Source organism: Myripristis murdjan, chromosome 17 (assembly GCF_902150065.1).
Source record: "Myripristis murdjan chromosome 17, fMyrMur1.1, whole genome shotgun sequence".
Classification (NCBI taxonomy): domain Eukaryota; kingdom Metazoa; phylum Chordata; class Actinopteri; order Holocentriformes; family Holocentridae; genus Myripristis; species Myripristis murdjan.
The window spans coordinates 11,476,039-11,492,851 of NC_043996.1; the positions used below are offsets into that span (position 1 = coordinate 11,476,039).

Sequence of the window (16,813 nt, forward strand, 5' to 3'; positions counted from 1 at the left end):
TCCAGGTGCCTCGAGTCCGCACCGACCTGGGAAAGATTGCTTTTAGATTTTGCACTGCATACTTGAAATTAACTGCAGCACACCCTGAGGCTTGATGTTTTGGTTGTGTTGGGACAACTCAAGAACCTGATTAAAATATATATATTAAAAAAAAACAAAAAAAAAAAAACACCTGATTAACTGGAAATTTCGCACAATGTTTTTTTCCCAAGTATTAAATACATGTTAAATGAATAACACAAACTTATTACGTCATTTATAAAGCACATTTATTTTTTCCTCTGCTTCACACATACAAATCATCCACAAACATATTGACAAGGATGCAACTATACATATGTACAATGTCATGAACAAACACGACACATGGTAGATGTCAAAACCAAACATATATTTGACTATTATATGTGGTATTACAAATAATTTGAGCCATTTTAGTAAACCATCATTTCTCATATGTCATCTGCAGTGTGTTTAAGGTTGACAGCATAGGAGGTTCTGCCATCATATCTATAATTACCCTCAAAATGTGCCTCTAACAGGTGTTCTCCAGCACACGGAAACCTGCAATCCAGTCTGGAAGCAGTTGAAGGCATGAGCACGATAGAAGCTCATAATTTTAACATACCGTATATGGAGGAATCCTTGGGATCTTAAGAATTTCACAACATCTGGAGCCAGTGGCAGCTTTTTAAGAATGTTTTAAAAGCCTAAAACTAGGACACCTATGAAAGGAAATTGTATGTCATTACACTGTCAATGGCTAGTTTGTCTTCCCAAAAAAAAAAAACAACAACAAAAAAAAGACATGGAGTTCTGTGAGTATCATCCATCTCTACAAATACTGATGATCTGGGAAGCTCTCACTGGATGTCATCATCATCAAACAGGTCCTCAAAGTCTGTGGGAGAAAACAGAAATGCATTTGGTATCATTACACATAAGTTACATAACAGAGTTTGACAGAGATGGCTGTATTTCAAACTGTTTTTTGTTTTTTTTTTTTTTTTTTTTTGCAAGTCAGCCATTTTCCCATAAAGCAACCTAATAGGTTGGTGGGTCAGAGAGGTGCAGGGTGATAAAAGTAAAAGGATCTGGGAATGCACTTGCTGAGGTGTCTGGGTGTCCTTCCTGTAGGCCTGTCAGTTTGTGAGGTCGGAGGTCAGTAGGAGAACTGTACCAACACGCAAGGAAGTAAGTGCCACATCCTCTGCTTCTGCTAGAAGCCTACCTTTAAACACTGATTTACTAACTAAAAACCATGGAAAGGACATTTTTATGCATATAATATACTGTTCAGTGGTCTAGTGTGCCTCCTATAAAGCCATTTCATACTATGTACATACCACTCAAAGATGCATTAGAATGGTATCTGTATTCTATTATTTGCCTGATTAAAGATCGCTGCACATTTTAGTGGGATGTACTTGTTTATAAAGAGTAAATAAAGTGGTCTATGGGGGCTTAATAAAGTGAAATACCTTGTATGTTATTAATGATATGCAGACTGAATGTCAGTTCTGAATTTGTGCTTCCTCCAAACTGTATTTTGCACAAGCTGGCCTTTTAAAGAGGTGTCATTAGACACACAAAACAAATCCAAGACACAACGCAACAGAAAAACAATATTTTGAGCCAAATTAAAGCCTTGGCCAAAGAAAACATTACTTCCAACGAAAGACAGGTACTTAGAGGTGACAAAAACGGCCTATGTCACGTTCTGCATTTGTACTGCAGGCAAACTGCAGGGATGATATTTTCATTTTAAGAGCCACGATGCAAGGCAGCTGTTAAATATCCATTTTTGAGTGCCTCCACTGAATGCCATTAAGAATGTGGGTACTAAAACTCTGTACTCCAGCACACACTATCACACAAAACTGCCCACTATGATTAAATATTTAACATTATTTGTCAATATAAGTTGATCCTCTGATCTTACATGATATGGAATGACTCATATTCTGCAGTATAAGCTTTCAAGCCTGACCTGCCTGCCTTAATTAAAAGGCCTGAATAAACATTCATACTGCGGTGCGAAAATAGCTTCCAGAAACTGTATGCAACCAATCAAGTTTATTTAATGACTGATCAAACTGAAGGCGTTTTAACTTCAAATTAAACCATGCCTGGAATGAAGAGACATTTTTAAGAATGTGTGCCTATCATAGTAATTCAATATTCTGAATATGCTTAGGCTTGGCGGTTCAATGTGCTCCACACACATTTCATGGTCACTTTCATGTTAAGCTAATCAGTCGATGCTTTTTTAAATATTACCTTGGAATTTCTGTTGCCTGAGTGTTTCTCAAGACTGTGGAACAGCACAAATTATTTACACAAACTGGAACATCAGTTTTAGTTCCGTTACCGTGATAGGAATTTAGGAAGCATGCCACTTGACTGGTAAATTAATTATATAAATATAAGCCGGGGTAATTGGGAGCCAATTTCCTTGAGCGAAGATACCGCAAAGCTGCACACATTCTCTATCAAGAGGGAATAAAGCCTGGCTCCCTAAATGAGCTTTCCTGCCGAGGATGTCTGCATAGAGTCTGTGTTGCATATGGTGAGAAGTCATGGCTGTTTGATGTAGCTGCGCCTCGGGACAGAGATCACACTACATTATAAAACACAGTTTGTAAAAGGGGGACGGGGTAGAAAGAATGTTTTGGGGCCAGTAAAGACATTTCCTGCTGCTCAGCCAACTGCACTCCGACGCCCAGGGGTGAAAAGAAGGCATGCACTAATAGATTCAGTCTGCCCTGAACGACAATTTTCCATTTCAAGATGATGGACAGACTGTTCCTCACTTCACTTCAAATGATCTTTGCAAAAATACTCTGCAAGGATACTTGTGTTGGTGATATTCTTAAAATACATTATAGCCAAAGTTGTTGTAAGCCATCATTTCCTGTTGAAAAGATTTAGATAATTGCACAGGTAAGGTCAGTAGTGAGAATAAACAATGTATGCAGACACAAGGATCTCCAGGATTTAGTTTTAATCTGGGATTCTCACTGCTTTAGTCAGTCACTGCTGAGAGTCTTAAATTGGATTTAACTTTTACATAAAACAATTCAATATTTTGATGGTTTTATCAACATGCGGAGGTCTTTACCATTGAAGAAGTCTGCATGAACTGCCTTTTCATTTGCAGCCAGGTCCATCAGCAGTCCTGTGCTTCCCCCAGCCTGCCAGAGCACAAACATGCATCTCAGACTCAAAGCAGCAAAACAACCTATAAACTGTCAATTCCCACCCTTCAGATGAGGGTTATTTCTGCTTGACAGAGTTCATTCATCTTCATATGTGTTCATATGATGTCCTCCAAATATTAAAAATCCAACAGTTAAGTCAAACTGTTTTTTTTTTTTTGTTTTTTTTTTTTAAGCATTACTTCTTCACTGATGCACTTTCCTATTATTACTACAGCCAAATGGTAACTTTTTGGTCAACTACTGTAATTAGTATCCTAAACTCGCCAAATTACGTCATCGTTTGCCACTATCTAGAACAATATACTTGTGGTTAATGTCATGTGGTCCACATGACATTAACCCCTTACTTAGGGCGCTTTAAATGAATTTGAATGAATGGCGTCACTGCACTTTGACAGCCACCATGACACCAAGGCTTCATGATAAAGTGAACACACTCTTCCTAAGTCCTACTGAATACACTGCACAGTTATATAAGCCTACAGTGTACTACATGTAGGCCATAAGTTCATTCATTACCGTTTTCAATGCCATTGCTAATGCCGCGTCACTAACTCTAACTGTAGCTGCGTAATCAAAACTTGAATCTTGAGAGTCAAAAACTTCTGCGACAAAACAAAAGAACAAGCCAAGTCGTTGCTCCTAACGTTCATAAGCCCGCTGACATATGAAAACTGCATATTATATCGCAATGAAAGCTAAATAGAAAGTGATGCTATCCCGAGTTATGTTACTTAGCAAGCTAGTGAAGTTAGCTGACTAGCTGACCTCGTCCAGATCCACGTAGGGCCCGGCACCCTCAGGAAACATCTCGTCAACTGCTGGCTTCATGGCGGTCGAGTTTGACTGATCCTTTAGTGGCATAGATGAATCAGACGACGGTCCTTTTTCTTCGTCCACTTCAATGTCACACTCCTACGGATTTGCTAGCTAGCGATAGCGGTGGCGAAAATTATACGCGGCGCCAGATGAAAATAATACCGAGGTGAAAACTCGGTCAAGCAACGAAGGTTCCGCAGTAGGTTTTCACACAGCCTCGCCTCGATGAAACATATTGATGAGACAATTCTTTGTTATTGTCAATAAACGCACAAAAATCCCCCCAAATCGACTCTCCAAATTCTTATGATGTATTTATAGTCAGCAGGTCAAATACATTTGACTGATATGACTGTTACATGATGACATGGCACGTTATTTGAACTGTTAGAGGGGGAAATATTACAGATGTCAGGCTGTGACCATGCAATCCTTCTGTATCTTAACAACAACAACAACTACAGTCATCATCATCATCATCATCATCATCATCATCATCAGATATAAAATCGAATTCTGTTTTTGACTCTATATATGTGTTTCCGGCCCTAGGACTCCAGATCAGCACAGCGCACTGATATTTATGCAGTATGTTCATGGAGAGGCAGTATGAAAATATGATCAGTATGAACAGGCAGGGGAAGGAAGCAGCTCAGTCAAACTCACATGATATCACTTCAGCACAGTTTTAATGACTCTAATGAGAATCTCTGTGGCAGTTTGTGGCATGACAAACATCTGATTTAGGCATTATCATTTATCATGTCATATGATGTGATTCCACTGCTTCATACTGCAATTGAAATAGCAACCATTGTTATTATGCCAAAAAGAGCATTATAAATGGCTAAGACTGTGCAGAATGTTTTCCACAGCCTGTTTTGTCACAATCACTGATGTAGTGTTAAATTAAAAAGCTGGGTAATCTGTAATCTCCAGTTGGTGATGTCACAAATTCAGTTACAATAAACAATAAAAATAATATTTTCAAAGAAGTCTAAATTTATGCCATTATCTTCAAAGTCCTTTAATAATTTACATCACATTACTTAGTATAATGTATATAATGAATTTATGCCATAGAAGTTTTATTAACATGAAAAGCTGGGTAAGTGCTGTTCAACAAAAATAAAAATGTTGGTAAAATAAGTTTTGAGGGCTTTAAGCTTCACTACATAGAGAGCCTGATAATTACTCAAAGATTAGTCATGGATATGAACATCTCCCCAGGTGTTCCCTGTTTACAACAGTGCCATCTTGTGTTGCGTTTCCAGTGCTGCTCATCGCTCAGATGTGAGTCAGAGGGTTTTGTCACAGCCTTGCTGCCTGCTGGCGATCATCCTGCTCACGTCGATGTTGTTGTTGGTGAAGATGTCCTTGGCTCGCTCGACGGTGGCGTCAGGCAGGGTTCGCTTTCGGCTCAGGATCCAGGCAAAGTCGACATGGAAGAGCCTCAAGATGTCAGTGCAAGAATACACCAGGGCCGAGTTCACGTAGTCAGTGGCCAGGATCCAGTAGGGAGAGTAGGGCAGGACTATTTGTTGGACAAGGGTATAGGATACACATGATGAACACGCAGCAGGATGTACATGCATACACACATGGACAAAGGCAAACACGCACCAGGCGAAGATGAGTAAAACACGATCAAAAACAGATCACATGAAACTTATTCCACTGATCTCATTTTGTTTCGAACAGAGAAAATGTAATTATCTGCCTGCTGTGAGGTCAAAAAAGCAAGATGGCAGTGAAGAGACATACTCTAGCCGATAGTATACCCACTGGCATTCTCAACCCCCTACCCCTACCTACACACACATGCACACATGCACACACACACACAAATACCCATTTTTAGATAGTGTAGAGAATGTATTCATGCTCACCGTATGAGTAAGTTATTCCCAGTTTGGCAGGATTCTTCTGATCCTCTGCGACTCCAGTCCCTTCAATTTTTCTCAACTCTCCCTTCCTGTTGTATTCCAGGCAGGGAAATTTCATGTCAGGTTAACAGAAATATACACCGTGCACATATTACCTGACGCCACATACACTATACTGCATCATGCAGTTACATAAGGACTCACAGTATTTCAGAGCTGACCACTCGAATGGAGTTATCTGGCTTCAGAGTGAAGTTGGTCTCAATGCACCTTCCCTTCTCGAACTGGGCCGGCAATTTGGCAATTTCAAACCATCTACCCATGAACTGTGAGGGCAAAAATCATGCATGAGCTCAAAGAAATGTAGCATGGCTCAAGTGGAAAGCATGGCGTTCTCCTGAAATTAGAAAAATGAAAAAAAAAAAAAAACACTTCCCAAATCCTTATTAAATAATAATCAAGAAGTTGGAACAACAGATCATTCCAAACTATTTTTCCTACTATTTTTATCCAATTCTGGCTTTAGCTGTTGATGACATACTGCTCACCACTGGTTTACTAATCAAAAAGTCTATTTGGCACAATGATCAAGAGGAAAGAAATCCTCTTTAAAACTAGCCAGCACAGTGCAGGGAAGTAAAAAGGACACAGGCATTTTAGCCCTAGAGCTTCAGCAGTGTATCACACCATCAAACATCAGGCCCACCAGTTTGATTCAATATTATCTTTGAAAAGTGGCCCTGTGGTGGTACCTGTTTAAGGTTGAAGGCAGGTTGGACGGCCGGCTCTGGACACGGGCCCCAGTGGGGAACCTGGGCCGCAATGAGGGGGAGAAGGAACGGAAGAACCAGACCGAAGGATGGCTTCATGGTGAAAGGGGTGTTGGTCACCTGAGAGGATTAGCACCAACAGGATACAAACATCTCACTAAATGACACACTAAAGGTAAAAGACTATGCCCAACAATTTTTAAAAATTATCCTCCAGCTTTGGATGCCCCATAAGCACAACAAAGCACCAAACACACCACTGATTTTGGCAAATTTACACTATGCAATCAAGGAGCTGTTATACCATTTATACACATCAGCAAAAATGTTAGTCTTACCTCTGTGGCCTGGTGCGACTGAGTTGCGGTCTCTCCCCGGTAGAAACACTTGGGGATGTATTAGAGACGATGCTGTCTGCGAGGTTTTGCGACACTAGAAGCCTGTCTCATCAATGGGTGCCTTTGTGCAGAGCCAGCCTTATTTCTGACATGAAGCAAGCCATTAGCAAATTGAAGTCATGGGGGACATTCCAGTAGAAATGTTATAAAACAATCTGGAAGTAACCCTATCTTAGATGGAAGGGCCTCTCCATTCTTGTTTTGTTTCCTTAGGATATCTGGTGCAGGAGCATACAAGGGTTTAATCGTCCTATAGTGTCCAGTGAGTTCTATTTGACAGATGACTGGACTGACTGAATGATTATAGCCTACCCTACATTTATTGTGTTGGTGCCTTTAGCCAAAGCTATGCTATTTGATAGGAACTGATTATTTCTCTTATGACCATTTCACACTGATTTCTCATTATATGTGGTGAAAACTGTTGGGTAAAAAAGAGCAGTTGGGAACCCTGACATGAACCAATATGAAACGATAAGATGTTGGTTTTTATGGTTTAAAATCTCGGGGCCCCAGAATGACAAGGATGCAAACAGTTCTTATTTAAAATGCTTATTGATTCAGCAGTGCTTTCGCTTTCAGAGAAATTGACTTCCTGCACAGCAGGATCTCTGGGCCATTTCCTCAGGTTTTGATTGTACTAGCACACACACATGCGCACACACACACACACACACACACACACACACGCACACACACACACACACACACACAAGAACATTGTGGCTGCTGATGCATACAGAATCAAAAGTCACATTTTTACTGAGTGATTTTCAGTTTTCTCCCTTGGACTGAATGTTTTCATGTAGTTGACGCGAGTCTCAGGATGCTGGACCCATGACAGCCATTAAAATTTGATGTTCATTTCATGTTAAATTTTCACAAACACATGGTAATCTGTCTGAAAAAATTGGTTGTTGTTTTATATTCATGAAAAGCTGAAAACAGTTGGTCTTCATCCAACTGTAGCAAAATACACAAACATGCCAGTATGTTGCAAAACCCAAAGTGTATGGTCATTCACTGAATACTGTACGTAGGCATAAAAAATGTAAACGAAAGAGTTTTGAATATTGGCCACTTATTTTTAAAATTTTAAATTTAATTGATATTAATATCTATGTCGGTATTCAAAAATTCATGTGGGTCGAACCCTTCCTGGTACCATCTGCAATATCCTGATGCAGAAAACCACTCCTGCCTGTTTTGTACTCAAAGCAGGTTCAACCAAACACTGATAAATAATTGTACAAACTATTTGATGCTGTCTGGCTCCAGACAAAGCCCCCTGGCTACAAACAAGGTTAAACTAAAAAAAAAGAAGATCAAAAGACTCCACTTTCAGCTAAATATGACACTTCAGAGGGAGAAACTTTTTTTTTTGTGCCATATTCCAGACACATCAAAGCCTCGCTGAACAGGAAGCACCATAAGCATTTCCCAGGACGGAGGATCTGGGCTCGACCGGTCAGTTCAGAGAGAGACATCACAGAGAGACCCAGCAGCACCCACATCTTCATCTTGAGATGGGGGAACATGCATGAGATATCAAGGTGATGTAGAATTTTAAGTGACGTAATGGGAATGCACAGACAGGGAGATAATTTCTGTATTTTTTCACATTTAATCCAAATATATTCAACGTCAGGTGAAAGAAAACCTGGTAGCTCCACTTTTGGTGCTTCTTATGCTCTTATGGAACAGACCACAGAGCTTGAACTGAGTAGAGCAGACCTTCCCATTCCACTCATCGCAGCAGGATGGTTGAAGCTCCTTTATGTGCATACATGCCATTACAGTGAAGTATGGCCAATGCACCAGGTTAACTGTACACACCGCCTTGCAGAGCTGACTGACTCGCTGAGGTGAGAGGTTTTACAGCAGCGGTTAGACGAGCCGTGGAGCCCGAAAGGCATCTTGCGCTCCATCTTGCTGCAGGAGGGGAGCTGGGTATTGTTGGACCAATTGATGTTAACGCTGATTACTGCTTTTAGCAAGCCGCCACAGCACAACATATCGGTTCTCCAGCTAGTGTGACACACTGTATGCCCGACTGACATGCCTTGTCACCATGGCAACTAACCACCCTCATCATTTTTACTCTGAACCAGCCAAATGACCACAGCAAACAGTTCAATTACCATTCTATTTCATTCAGCTTCTGTGGAGTAGAGCTTTTTTTTTTTCACAGCAGCCATTTTTATATGAAATAGCAGGTAAACACAGGTGTTGGGTCAAACAGAGTCTGGGTCCTGGTGCTGTTCATGCTGACTCACTGGAAAGGCTCTGGTCCCCTTAAATGGAACTGAACCTAAAATTAACGTCATTAATAACACCTCAGTTTCCCAGCTATTTCATGTCAAAATGACTGTTTCCTGTTCCCAGGTGGGGAAGTTCATGTAGTTATGACTGACAGGCAGCGTGACATGACTTCTACAGTAAAGACTCATACCCACACACACGAGGTCACACCCAGGGCTCCGGCACCTGTGTACACACACTGTGTTCGTTTAACATCTGGTAGTGAATACAACCTGCTCTCACACACACAACCTCCTACACATCTCTCTCACACAGACACACTGCTTGAGAACGTCCCTGCTGTTGAGGGACAGCAGAGAGAGAGAGAGAGAGAGAGAGAGAGAGAAATCTCCGAGTAACCAAATGGCATTTTCCCCACTGGCTATCTCACAAAGATAATCCATCACTAATTATGATAAATTAATACTCATCTCCATTTTTTTAGTAGCATAACACCATAATTACTCTATAATTACCTAAATGAGGGAGCTGAAACCCAAAGAGCTATCAGCTATTCATGTTTGATGTGAGGATCACCAAACAATTGGACTGGGAAATTTGAAAAACAATCAAAACTATGCATCTAAAATGATTTTTATTAATACATTAAAGACATAACACACATTGTGTTCGGCGTCCGTGCTGAGGGCAAGCATTACAGACTTCAATGCTTTGTTATGTGGTTTTAGGACATGTATTACAATGTCTTCAGTGTTAAAAAATCACATTCTTGAGGTTTACTGTTTGCTCTCACTTTTCATATAAAGTTGCATTTGGATTTTAAGCAAAATTGTGATATTTTTCTTATTATAGAGAATGAATTCCATCTTCTAAGCTAGATGAATGAGGCCCACTCCATAACTTATATAACCTTTTGTATTTATACAACAAACTGTGTGGTAACCATTGTCCACATGTATTATCAAGTCAAGTGGGGTGAGTTTGTTTAAGTGGTGTATTTCTGTCAGATACTGTATGTGGTTTATACTTTAACACAGATAAGCTTCCTCTGGCCTTTATGTTGAGGGTTGTGGTCAAACATGCCTGGGAATGTGTCACATTGGGAGGTCATAGGGCATCGCAGGTGAAATTCCAGCGCCTCATGGCAGAAAAAAATCACAGGGGTTTTACTATGAGTGAACTTTTTTTGACCTGGGAACACATTGTTTATGTAAAACACTACAAATCAATGACAGATTACATTTTAACCAAACGATATGAAATTGCTTTTTAGAGAGGAGTTTTGCCTAAGATCAAACACACAAATCAATCAGGGGAATAGAACAGAAGCTGTGCATTTGATACATTTTTAGATTACAAGTAGAAATAAACAAGAAACATAAGCCCCTTGCTTGAATAAAAATGGAATGCGTCAGTCTTTGATGTTCACATCTCTGGACAACTCTGGCATTTTCTTTGAATCAAAGGGAATATCTGCTTCATAATGTTTTGGGGGGAGTTTTGGGAAAAAGATTTTGCGCTCAGATCCACAGGCGGTGTCCTTGTTACAAGGTCTAACGGCAGCAGGAAGCAAGTAAACATATTTGTTGTTGTGAAGGTATTGTATGAACCCAGACTTGGATTGTCATGAGACAGCAATTTCACTCTGTAACAGTTTACCACACTGAGAATCACAATATCAATAGTCCCATGGAAACTGGGGGTTAAATCTATTGCTTTCCACAGGCTTGGCCGTGAATTTAAATGCTGGTGATGCTTTCAGTGCCAAAACACTGCATCCTTGGTTTCACAGATATCATAAAGGATTGTATTTCCTGCTGAAATGTGGAAATCAATTAAGCAGTAATGGATTGCTTTTCTGTGTTCACAATGGTTATACTGCTGATTTAAATGGTGGATGGTTTTAATGAGCACTTTGTATCCTCTGGCTTTGCGCTGGATTCTGCCTTCTCTCCCACTCCTGTGCAATCCCGTGTTGATAAGCTGCCAAGGACTGCTCAGTCCTTCAGCTGCAGCAGTCCATTTCCATTGCAGGAGATAACTCAAGGCCCTTAAAGCTTTGTGTACAAGCAGGGCAGGGATTAAACGTGCAGTCAAGAGGCAGAGAGAGCGATTGTGCGAGCGGCCCATCAGGAAAACATGGTGCATCTGCGCCCAATTAACCTTTGTTTGTATCTGTGTGTGTTTTAGTGGATGCTGAGAGAGGAGCATGTGGACTGAAGCAGGAAGATAGATGCCTGTGCACTGGAGACTGCACTTGCGTCTGAATAGGAGAAAACTGATACAGGCAGCAGCAGCAGCTCAGATTTTGGGTTTTCTTTGATCCCTTTTGGTGATGAGTAAATAAAAACAAGTGAGAGCCTGAGCGCCATCTCAAGTATCCATCCTGCTCGTCCAAAACATGTCAACTCTGGTTTTCAGAAAATGATTTTCAATCTGGATGCTGAATCTTAGAAAACTGCTCTTCCTGTGTTTAAGTGTGTCCCATTCTGCTTAATATTTAAAGCCCTATTTCCAAACATTGTGTACTGGTCATGGTGCTTTTTAGTGAGCAACTCAAGACGCTGTTGTACTCAAATGCTCAGCAGGCTTGAGCAAGGAAACACAGCACAATGAGGGCAGCAGGGAAGATCATAAATATTTAAGGACATAATGGTAAAATATTTAATTTTCATTTCTTTGTGAGGGAATTTCCTCCTTTACAAAGATAAAGAATACCAAGGACACTGAGTCAAACATGAAAAATATATGTGTTATTCACACAGCATTTTTTCACACAGCATGGAGACGTACTGTCATGAGTAGTTTACCGCCTCATCTCAGTTAAATCTGCAGTTCAGATATATTTTTTTTCGAGCAGGAGACATTTTAAGAAGATAATTCCTTTGGAAGGGCTTTCTTACTCCTGCATTAGACAATACATTACAGTATGTTTTCATGTAAGCTTTTCTACTCATTGCAAACCTGCTCAGTCTTGTCATTTTATTTATCTGTTGTTCATCCATGAAGGAGGAGATACAATATCTCTTTTCCCAGGGACTCCTGGTCATATATATCATTTATTTTTTGTTAAAAATGCACAGAACTTCATCTTACAGTAAATTCGGATTTAGAGCCAGATTTCTTTATTCAAGAGAATTTTTCAGTGTTTCCAAAGATACCAAATATGTCTTGCTGAATTACAGGGATATGTGTATAAAATGATGCACAAGACATCTATATTTTCTATTTGATGTAATGCTGCAGCCATAAAGCAATGGCTTCTTGGGTGTGAGTATTTCACTCAGTGTAAGTGGGATGTAGTTTCAGGGAAGTGCTGCAGTCAGCACACCACATATGTGACATTGTCATGCAATATGGAAAAAATGTTTTGTTTTGTTTTTTTTCTAACAATGAAGCTACTTAACAGTAAATTTAAGATAAAATACAAATTTAAGGTGTTAAAATGTGTCCATTAGAAATCTTCATCTGTATGCTGAGAATCTGATAAGTTACTGTACAAACCATATTAAAGCCTTTGAAATGCTGCTGAAATGATTTTGCAAACTCTGACTGACAAAATGTATTCATCAGTACACTCTAATTTGTCAAGCCATTCTGGACCCATGCCCTAAAATCACCGTGTTTTTATATTTCTAAAAATGTCAGAGGAAATTACTGTTTACAGTCACAGGGTGTGTTTTTGTATTTGCTCCCTGAAGTCAAAGGTCAAAACTGAATAAAATGAAAGTGCCCTCACCCACTCTGCTCATCACAAAATGATTAAGAGCTGAAAAATGTCCATTGTGTCGGGTTTAGATTGTTAATGAGGGAACGTGTGGCAGCAGACTAAAGAAGGAGCTGTCGTGGTTTTGTTTAGTCAAAATTCAAGTAGACCTGGCCACAAGCCTGCTGATAGATAGAGAGATAGGTAGATCACATTGCTTCAGTTACCTGTCAATCATCCCTGCGTTTGGTATGAGGCCTGTTTGAACAACATATCGATTTGAACAGGTGCCAACTCTCACACACGCTCCATCACAATACCCTGACATGTAAACACGGAGGAGGGGCGGTGGGTTGGAGTCAGTACTACAGCTACAGGTCTTGCGGGTCTATAAAAACCAGCCCAAACCTCTGCACTTCACTGCAAGCAGGTAGCTCTCCTGACTACATACAGGTAAGCAGGCAGGAGCCGTGAGTCTGCCTCTTCCACTCTGTCTGCCTCTCTGTGGGTGAAGCGCATGAATGATGCCCTGTGCTCCGGAGCAGTCTTCTGATGTCAAACTGAGGACGAGCTCCTCGGTGATCATGTTTGTCTGTTTTGTTCCCTGCAGATTGTGGTGATAAGATGAAGGCCGTCCAGGTGATCTCCTTGACTCTGCTGTGTGTTGTGGCAGCCAGCGCTCAGGTCTTTGTGCCTGGAAAATGCCCCAAGCCCGCTGTTCAGGAGAACTTTGATGTTACCAGGGTGAATACTAAACCTTAGCCTTTTTTTTATTTACCGCCTCTCTTTTTTACCTACTAATCAATGTTACATGCAGTGTGGAGCATACACAGCCTCAGAATATAACAAATCTGGCTCTCGGAGATGACTAACCAGTAAAACAATAGTCTACTTCACCGCCTGATACATCATCAGTTATAAATACATATTCACAACCTACTGAGGTTTTCAGTCACAGTGCCTGACGTTGTATCCTGTCTGCCATCTTTGCAGTACATTGGAAAGTGGCATGAGATCCAGAAGCTGCCAAACGTCTTCCAGAGGGGTGAGTGCGGCACCGCCACCTACAACCTGAAGGCCCCTGGAGTCGTTGGCGTCCTCAACAGTGAGCTGCTGTAAGTACAGTTAATACAACACAGTGCATCAGAGACACTGACACGAGTGATCTCATACTCGAGTAGTCTCATGAAAATAATATCTGATTTATAAAATATGACAGCTTGCTTTGGGTAGAGATCATCAGAAATATTAAGTTTATACATTTTGTATATATTACATTAATGCAAACAGGCAAAATCACTGGTGTGGGCCTTTAAAGCTGCTTATTCATATTTATACTTGAGGGCAGTAAGTGTCATATACAAACTTCTCTCCTTACTTTTAGTTGCTCGGTTCCTCTCATATTTGTCACTCAACTTGACGAGGTGTTCAGCAGCAGGTGGAAGGAGCAGTGGCCCCTACTTCAAATTGGTCACATCTAGGCATTTCAGTCATGGGAGCAAGTGGGAGTTAATCGCCTTTGTCCTATCCAAACATTTTAAGATTCAGTGCATGTTTCCTGCAAGCAAATACACTCTAACCTTAGGTAAAATAATGAATATTTAAGCAAGGGAGAGAGCAGTCATACAATTTGAGATCTCCAGCTTTTGTATCACTCCTTTCTCCACAGTGCATGCTTGGCTCATGAGCAGCAACTTGCTGACTTTGAAAGAGAATAAATAGAGGCAGAGCAGCCAAGGTAACTGGATCCCACAAAGCCATCACAGGCACAGAAGAAGCAGGCAGAAAATAAAAAGAATCTGCAGTGAAAAACCAATGCCAATATTCATTGTGTTTTCTTTCAAGGAGTCTTGCTTGCCCATGCTCAGCTTCAAGATGCTTTATTCCTAACCACATTCTAATGACTAAATAGCTTGATTATTTGTGCTGTTTTATGATTTATACAATTTTTTACTTTCTTTTCCAGTGCTGATGGTAGCATTAACTCCATCACTGGCTCTGCTAAGGTCAAGGATCCATCTGAGCCTGCCAAGCTGGAGGTTTCCTTCTATGAGTGTAAGGACGGCTAAGAGAACTATAATCTTTAATATTTTACAGTTTTAAACTCTCACCCAGATTCTAACTCTGTAGAATGTAAAATTAGTCTTTACAGATAGATTTGCAGCAATAGAAAATGTATCAGTGTCTATTTCTGCATTAATTGCAACTCGAGTGCACCCCTCTCCTGCAGCATCTCCCCCTGGTCCCTACTGGGTGCTGTCCAGCGACTACGAGGGTCACTCCCTGGTCTACGGCTGCACCGACTACGGCCTGTTCCACATGGAGTTTGCCTGGATCCTGAGCAGGCAGCCCACCCTTCCTGAGGAGACCATCGAGGAGCTGCACAGCATCATGACCGCCTATGGCATCAGTGTGCACAAGCTGACCTCCACCAACCAGGACGAGGCCTTCTGCACAGCCATGAACCAGTAAACAGAGAGACATGCTCCTAATTCAGTCTGCAGGCCTGCGAGACACAGGGCAACTTGATATGTAGTGTGATGCATGCTATGTGTTTGGGTTTGCTCTGTTGATGTGATGCAGAGTCAGTGCAATAAACCTGTAAAGAAAAAAAATGCACATTGTGGTGTCTTTTATGAATGAGCCATGACTCTGTAGGGTCCCCTAGTCTGCATAACAACGCTGTTAAAAAATCAAATGTCAGTACTTGATGTATATATATAAATATAGATAGATAGGTAGATAAATAGACAAACAGACAGATAGATATGTGTATTATATAGTACCAACTATACAATAGCCAACAATATTTTTAGTCCTATGTACTTACAGTTCTTAAGCTTTGTATAGGGCTGTATTATACTCCAATATCTTAAACATTTACATCGTTTTGCTATCCATTCAGCAGAACACACAGACAGTGAAGTTAGTTGGTAGGTCATGCCACATGGATCTGAAACCCTGAGGTGTGCTTTTATGGCTCCTCAGACAGTAAAGCCTGCGTGTATCCATGTAGTGCACCAGGCTAGTCCCTCTTACAGGAAGCCGTTATAAGCTGTAATGTATCATGATTACAGGGAGCTAATGCATGTGTTTTTAGCCATAATAACAATAAAAAATAATTGAATCTTGCATTTGTAGTACAAACACCATTTTGGCTTAATAGCTGTGGTGTTGCTATTATTGATATGCAAAAAAAAAATCAGCTGCCAAATGCAGCAACTCAAATTTTCATAAATCACTGAAAGAACTGCAGCAGAGCTGCTATTGTGCATTTAACAGCACATTCTTATAGATACACATTTCAGTCAGTGATTTCAAAAATTATTGGAAACAATGGGGGTAAATTATTCATTTGTTTAATTAAAAGTTATAGCTGATTATTACCTTTTGGCTTAGTAATTCTGATGCCCATATAGCTGTAAATTATTTATGTGTGTAAATGATGATGATGATCATGATGATGATGATCATGATAATGATTAATATTATTATTAGTAGTAGTAGTCATAGTAGTAGTAGTAGTAGCAGCAGCAGCAGCAGCAGCAGCAGTAATAGTAGTAGTAGTAGTAGCAGCAGTAGTAGTAGTAGTAGTAGCAATAGTAGTAGCAGTAGCAGTAGTAGTAGTATAAAATTATTTATGTGTGTGTCTGGCAGCTAATATTTTGCATATCAACAAATTATATCACTGTGCAATTTAGGCCATTGTAAGTAATGAGAGCAATAAAAAGGGGAAAAAAGATGGACAGCT

General features: G+C 40.3%; 3 protein-coding genes across 3 annotated transcripts; 1 reads left to right on the forward strand and 2 right to left on the reverse strand.

Annotated features, from left to right (window-relative positions):
* Positions 1 to 252: 252 nt before the first annotated feature.
* Positions 253 to 4,222, reverse strand: LOC115375734 (COP9 signalosome complex subunit 9). Its single transcript, XM_030075263.1, has 3 exons — positions 3,990 to 4,222; positions 3,122 to 3,194; positions 253 to 901 (listed from the first exon to the last, which is right to left on the reverse strand). The coding sequence occupies exons 1-3, from the start codon at positions 4,083 to 4,085 to the stop codon at positions 864 to 866; spliced, it is 207 nt and encodes a 68-aa protein (XP_029931123.1). The 5' UTR covers positions 4,086 to 4,222; the 3' UTR covers positions 253 to 863.
* Positions 4,223 to 5,046: 824 nt separating this feature from the next.
* apoda.1 (apolipoprotein Da, duplicate 1) lies at positions 5,047 to 7,064 on the reverse strand. The gene is made up of 5 exons (XM_030074827.1): positions 7,035 to 7,064; positions 6,679 to 6,816; positions 6,131 to 6,252; positions 5,930 to 6,015; positions 5,047 to 5,574 (listed from the first exon to the last, which is right to left on the reverse strand). The coding sequence occupies exons 2-5, from the start codon at positions 6,793 to 6,795 to the stop codon at positions 5,339 to 5,341; spliced, it is 561 nt and encodes a 186-aa protein (XP_029930687.1). The 5' UTR covers positions 6,796 to 6,816; positions 7,035 to 7,064; the 3' UTR covers positions 5,047 to 5,338.
* A 6,619-nt stretch (positions 7,065 to 13,683) lies between these two features.
* Positions 13,684 to 15,534, forward strand: apoda.2 (apolipoprotein Da, duplicate 2). The gene is made up of 4 exons (XM_030074926.1): positions 13,684 to 13,806; positions 14,056 to 14,177; positions 15,029 to 15,117; positions 15,293 to 15,534. Exons 1-4 carry the CDS (start codon positions 13,687 to 13,689, stop codon positions 15,532 to 15,534), a joined length of 573 nt encoding a protein of 190 aa, XP_029930786.1. The 5' UTR covers positions 13,684 to 13,686.
* Positions 15,535 to 16,813: the final 1,279 nt, after the last annotated feature.